Source organism: Haliotis cracherodii, unplaced genomic scaffold, assembly GCF_022045235.1.
Source record: "Haliotis cracherodii isolate W230 unplaced genomic scaffold, xgHalCrac1.p SCAF_7, whole genome shotgun sequence".
Taxonomy (NCBI): Eukaryota; Metazoa; Mollusca; class Gastropoda; order Lepetellida; family Haliotidae; genus Haliotis; species Haliotis cracherodii.
Genome location: NW_027266330.1, coordinates 7,309,250 through 7,315,860, shown reverse-complemented (window position 1 = coordinate 7,315,860; position 6,611 = coordinate 7,309,250). Strand labels below are relative to the sequence as shown.

General features: G+C 42.9%; 1 protein-coding gene across 1 annotated transcript; it reads right to left on the bottom strand.

Annotated features, from left to right (window-relative positions):
- On the bottom strand, positions 1 to 6,254 carry LOC139448547 (monocarboxylate transporter 14-like). Its single transcript, XM_071230114.1, has 6 exons — positions 6,065 to 6,254; positions 5,239 to 5,382; positions 4,010 to 4,286; positions 3,260 to 3,666; positions 1,787 to 1,912; positions 1 to 203 (listed from the first exon to the last, which is right to left on the bottom strand). The coding sequence occupies exons 1-6, from the start codon at positions 6,252 to 6,254 to the stop codon at positions 1 to 3; spliced, it is 1,347 nt and encodes a 448-aa protein (XP_071086215.1).
- Positions 6,255 to 6,611: the final 357 nt, after the last annotated feature.

Genomic DNA, 6,611 nt, shown 5'->3' with positions numbered 1-6,611 from the left:
TCAGAGTTCTTCCGCTCTCACAGAACCGGCGATGTCTTTGGCATGATCCGTGGCTGTATTGGGACTATATGATTGTTGCCTTTCCGATCGGCGACACATGTGTACGACTTCATACAAGAGAATGATACTGCCTCCTACGATGTACAAGGCCCCAGTAACATAGAAGGATATGGCGTAGTCTCCGGTAAAATCGTACAACCAGCCTGAAATGGTTAAATAGTTAAATAATGTGGAGAGGCTGAACATTGAAATCATCCAGTAGAGCGAATGATAATAACAATTATAATAATAATAGTAATAATAATGGTGGTTGGATTAATGTGGAGGCTCTTCATGATAGAATTGTTTTGTGCACTTTTGCACACATTTATTTGTCTGATGATCCTCTTGTGAAGCATGTCGAGACTCATGATGAAAACAAGACATTCCACAGTTTTCCAAAACGAGCCAAGGATGTGTCACATAATCTCAATGTCGGTGTTGACTTTGTTGATGGTTCTGTACTGCTGGACGGTACAGAAATGAGTGCCCACCAAGCGAATTGCCATATCAAATCGGCCCAGACTCAGTTTTTCAAGGAGAGACTTTCTGAACGACTACTGCATCGAGTTTACGTGCAGTGTGTTGAGAAGATAAGCAATCCTGCAGAGTCCTTAACTTGGATGAAGTCGTCTGGCCTGAAAAGTGAAACTGAAGGTTTTCTGTTTGCTGCTCAGGACCAGTCACTTCCAACTCGAAACAGTCAATGTGTGATTTGCATCAAAATGTGAATACTAAATGCAGATAATGTAATGAATTTAATGAGACTGACCAACACATTGTCAGTGGATGCCCAGCTTTGGCACAAACACAGTATCTTAAACGACATGATGGTGTAGCTCGATCATTTTATTACCGTCTTCGTCATGCTTGTGGTTTTGACACAGAGGTCCATCCATGGTACGACCCGGAATATGAGGGCGTCATGGAAAAGGATAAATACAAAATTCTTTGGAATAGGCCCGTATACAGCCTCAGACGTATCCAGGCCAACAAACCCGATCTTCTCCTCTTTGATAAATCCAATGAAATCATAAAAATCATTGAATTTTCTGTCCCCTTTGATACTAATGTGATTGACAAGATTGAGGAAAAACATGGCAAATATGTGGACCTCGCTTTCGAAATGTCACGCTTGCATCCCAAGGGGGGGAGGGAAAGGCCCTGAGCTGATGTGGCGTCAATTGTAGCGACTGTGCTTGTTCTTGTCCTCAGTTGTCACATACGATTCGATCTCCAACATCAACGACATGACGAGGCAACATAAACTTCAGCGTTTGTGATGGGCACATCAAGTTCAATGTTGGCAACGTGTGCTCTTTTCCGACGGGAGCAAAGCTGATGTCTGAACACAAATCTACCTTAGTGGCAAGAGAACTCGACACCGTCCCATTCCTCACAGGTCCTCAGAGGGACATAAAGGGCAATTCCTGACGGCGTCGTTAAACGCCTAACAAACCGCCATCGAGGGCACCCTTGCATGATTGCACTTGGAGGACATACACATTACTGAATCACTGACATTCATTTAGTGACAAGTTATCATCACTGTCGTTACATTAAATCGCACAGTGACATTTGAAGGTAGTTATTGTTTATCAGTGTTTATATCATGTCAGTACTAAACTTTCGAAATTCAACGTTTGCATCAGCTTGTATATATTTAATTTTTGTCATTATGAAAACCTGATCAGTCTACTGTTGATCCTCAGTCAATAGAAGAGTACCATACACCTTCGGTACTCACCAGCAAACGGTGATCCCAGGAAGACAACGACTCCTTCCAAACAGATGAGAAGTCCGAATCCTTCACTGAGTTTGTCTACACCAATTATGTCTGCCACAACAACTGGTTGGAGGTACAACCAGATACCTGGACAAACAAAAACATAATGTTTTCAGAAGCACCCACACATCGGTAAACCCCTACAGTGAGTAAGTGAGTGAGTGAGTGAGTTGGGTTTAACGCCGCTTTTAACAGTATTCCAGTTATATCACGGCGTGTCAGCTTAATTTGGGAGGAAAGTCCGAAGTGATGCAGGTCTCAGACGTTTACCACTTCGGTGAAACCCACAAGCACGGGTATGGTGCTGACAAACCTAGAAACATAATCGGGGCGAATCGGGATTCGAACCCACAATCATAGGTTTCTGGCGTGCCCAAGGGGCGCAACTCTGCACAGCGAATCGTGGCGCCTTAGACGACTGGGCCACCCGTGCCCCAAAACCCCTACAGAAACGTTTTGTGGACGATAGGGAAAAGTGTGTTTCACTCTCCTACCCAGGGTTCCATGCGGCCAGCCTATTAACACAGGCCAGCAACATGTGATGATTCGTGACATCTTCCAAAGTCTATCAAAATATTACATATGTTTTGCATCTGTTTCATTTTTGACGAGTCTACACATTTAGTTAAACATGTTTCACAGAATTTCATGTACATTTTATCTGTGAGTTTTACCAAGATGTCCGAAAACGTTTTGTACCCGCTAAATACCTTAAACAGCAATGTACCACATCCCTTATATCACTTATGTCTAATCAATCTTCTTGTGTAATCTACAGTTTAGCTCAATTTCTCCATCAAGCACTCAATATTCGGCAAGAACTTGTAAATACAAATGTATCCTAGAACGCACATATAAGTTGAAAGTATGTATACATTGTGTGTATTTGTATATAGGCCGGAGGCCTTTCATACAATAAACTTCTTGTCTCTTGTCTTGAATAGTTACCTTTTATTGAGACAAAAAACACTCGATACGTTCATAAAAATCTATTCTCACGCACCGCACTGTTGCCGCTGTAGTTAGTATATCTATATCATTATGTACAACGATATGTTTAATGCACAGACAGATTTGCATTTAGCCATTCTGTTCCGATTTCAGAATGAGCCTGTTTGTTTACAAATGAGAGAAAAGTCTGGTCACGAGATATTTATATTTGCTGGCGGCAGTGGGATAATGCCAAGTCACCACAGTGCAGGAGTGTGAGTGTGTTTAGCAAGAGATATTGCAGCTTATTTAGAAGTAGTTCCTAACTGGTGACGTCATTTAATTGATTTGGTCGTAACACCGTGTTTGTTTCTGAAAACAACCATGACTTCTAATCACTCGGCACTTTATGATAAACTTCATAAACTTATATCTATTCCAATGCTCTAGACAAACTCGTAAATATCTCATGACACAGCATCTTGTAAATACTAGTATACAAACCCAAGAATATCCCAAAGAACGCTGAATATGCCATCAGTGTTGGAAATGACACCAACTTTGGACACGCCATGGAGGCAGCACCACACAGAATACTGGCTGAAGCAAAGAAAGCTACTCTGTTGACACATGGGATGTCGGATATCCGACCAAAAATCAAGCGTCCCACCAGGCTGGTTATACCGATGACTGATATCAGCCACACTGATTGTTCTTCTGGGATGTCCAGATCACTTGCCAGGTCTGGGAGATGGTTAAATGGGATGGTGTAAGGAACAGCCCCGATCACGGCTCCAAAAACATAAACGGTGTATCTGATGTTGGTGAACATTGAGAAGATGGATTTGACTTGGAAGCAGAAAGCTGCATGGGAGCAGGCCCTGGCAATCTCCCTTGTGTCTCCATCGGAAAGAAAGACATCAAAGAAAAGCTTTTATACATGTTACGCATATGGTTTGATGGTAAAAGAAAGCGGTTGTCAGACGTTTACCCCATTGACCAAACTCAGTATGTTGCTAAAAAGAGCATGGAATATGCGGATTCTGATCATAACCCAGGACAAAGGATTATTTTAAGCCTTCATTACCACCCTGCAACCACCCATATCTTAACAGAAATTTGGTTAAGAAAAAGTTTGATAATACACTCGTGGCTGCCACCGCCACATAGAAACGCTTCTATTTTGTAATGCCAATCCACATATACCTTCTACGTCGTCGGTTCTACGTCCTATTGGTTTCAATCTTACCTGATGTTCTTGATTCGGTTTTCATATCTCTGAGTTCCTGCCTGGTGTAAAACGGCCTGAAAAGTGCCCCAAACACTGCACAGTTGAGGACAAGCCCACCTGTAATCAACAACGCCCCCTTCCAGGAGTACTCTGACATCATCACCTGCAGAAGAGGGGGAATAACTAGTGTTCCAAGACCTCCTCCAACAGACCCAAGGGCGTTGGCCAAAGACCGTCGTTTCTCAAAATACTGGTTCGTGATGACAACAGCCGACATATACAGCAAGCTGAAGCCTAAACCTGGAGAATGAGAAGGGTATATGAAAATGAATGCTCATAAAAAACGTAAAAAATAATCAGGAAGACTGGAATGTGTTCACAATTGTTGGTTTGTCTGTTGATTGCTTGCACTTCACACAGATATCAAAACAGAAACCCGGTACAGATCGTTCAATTGTCTATGGTTCTGTATTTTGCGGTAGATATATAGTAGGAATAATATGTAAGGAAACCCAAATGTTTACAGAATCATATGTAAAGAAATGGCGTTTTGAATTTCAATCTCCATAAAAAATTCTATAGTTCGTCCATTCCCCATGTGTATCTAGGCAGGCGCGACATCTTCTGGGCATTCTGAAAATCAAACGCCAGATTGTCTCCCGTGGTAGCTTTACCATTCTCTTTTGAAGGCCTGCCCAAACCGTTTCAAATTCTTTGGAGGTTTGGCTGGCCTGGGCAGTGTTGTGACACCTTACTGTCTTTGACAGAGGACGAGGAACTCAAATTCTAATCAATGCACAGTGCATGACCACTGGACGTGAAATGTGGTCCACATAACGTTGACCGGTAATATATCCTTGGACGATTATCACACCCGTCCTGTTTTCATCTGTGATTCCAGCCCAGACCGCGATGCTGCGACCACCGAAGCTATCCTGCTGCCGGATAGTAGCTCTCTCCATGCCGTCCAAGACCACATTGTCTATTATATGTAGCGTACACAGAACCTCAATTCATCAAGAAACATGGAGTTTAACTTCAATACCGCTGTTGACTCCCTCCATACACCTGTGCCGATTGTTGTCTGAGGCGCCTGTTTCACCACAGGCACCCATGATTGCTGGCTTCACCAGGTTATTTTGGTCTTTCGTCCCACATTAAGCTGTCAAGCAGGCATATAACTGAAATTTTGTTTAAAGCTGATTTGAGAACATCTCACTCACTTCAGCCCATTCTTCATCATGGCTCTTACCTTGGAGGACTCCATAGCTGAGATACAGGAAGAGCAGACTGTCAGCCAGGAAACTGATACTGCAGCCCACACACGCCAATACAGCCCCCAGTACGGCTGTCGCTCGAGTTCCCAGCAGTCCAAGGACGACCACCCCCACGGGTCCTAGGCAAATAGAATGATGTTATTAGAATCACTTTATTATCAAAGAACAAGGCGTTTGTGCTCATGTAGGTGCAATCCCTTTTTTACATGTATACCGACAAAACGCAGAATTCTCATGAATGAATAAGTGAAAAATAATAACGTCACATACCTCATATTAACTTATGACATATTACCTCATATCATTAACTTAAGATTAGTTTAACATTTAATCGAAATCCGTGACATCCAAGTGCCAGGATTCACAACGGTATTCACAATTTATATCACAGCTCTAGGAACCGACAATTTAATATTCTCGGACGCTTTGTATAGTTTTGTATGTCAGAGACTGTCACTTATATAGCTGTTTTCTATCACTTTTTCAACACATACATTGGTTTCCCTGAAAGGCGGACTGTTTTTCAGAACATCCCCCATCTCCAGTGAATGGTTTATTTCTAGCTCAACCCGGAGAATAATTTACAACAAATGGTTTTGGTGTCACACTGGGCTAGCACTATAAATTGGCATCAGTGGACTAGTCGAAGAATCCACACACCCACACACACACACACACACAAACCACACACACACAAACCACACAAACACACACGTGTGCATGCAGGTTTCTGTGTAATAATCTTGGACACGACGTTAATCTCCATCCACGGTTAACCCGTATATATATATAATATCTTACCAAGCAGTAGGACGAGGCCACTGAGAAGAGATCCAATCCAGGCTGTCTCACTACGAGAACTTTTAAACTGATCCAGGAGCTCCACGTATATGACGCCGAATGACTGCATGAGTCCAAACACAATGAAGTGGACGTAGAACGAGCCCATCACGCACACCCAGGCCCAGCCAGTGTCCTTCTGACGAGCCATAGCTGATGAGACAGGCAGCAGTGAGCTGTAAGATGAGGATGTATGAGTGAGTGAGGTGGTCTGAAGCGCCGCAGTTCGCCGTCGCACATCCCCCAAGGCGTGCCCTGATTATACGATCGGGGGTTCGAATCCCAGAAAGGTGTTTTTAGCATTCTCCTCCGTGATCAATTACAGTGGGAATATCCAGTGGTAATTGTGTGAATCATAGGTCCTCCAAAATAGTCTTACTTATTCGAATCATCATATTCGCGTGTCTCAAAAAATTGAAATGAGTTTATATGCGTTTTGTCATCCAGCACGGGAGTTACTTCACAACTGAACATGACGTCATGATTTCCCATCGTTAAATATTAACGA

Bases quoted from the DNA above. Each gene is read 5' to 3' on its own strand.
- LOC139448547 (XM_071230114.1), bottom strand. From the start codon at position 6,254: ATGGCTCGTCAGAAGGACACTGGCTGGGCCTGGGTGTGCGTGATGGGC. The intron at 4,287-5,238 runs GTAAGAGCCATG...CTCATTCTCCAG, and splicing joins CAGCTATGGAGTCCTCCAAG to GTTTAGGCTTCAGCTTGCTG. The intron at 1,913-3,259 runs GTTTGTATACTA...TTGTTTGTCCAG, and splicing joins GTTCTTTGGGATATTCTTGG to GTATCTGGTTGTACCTCCAA.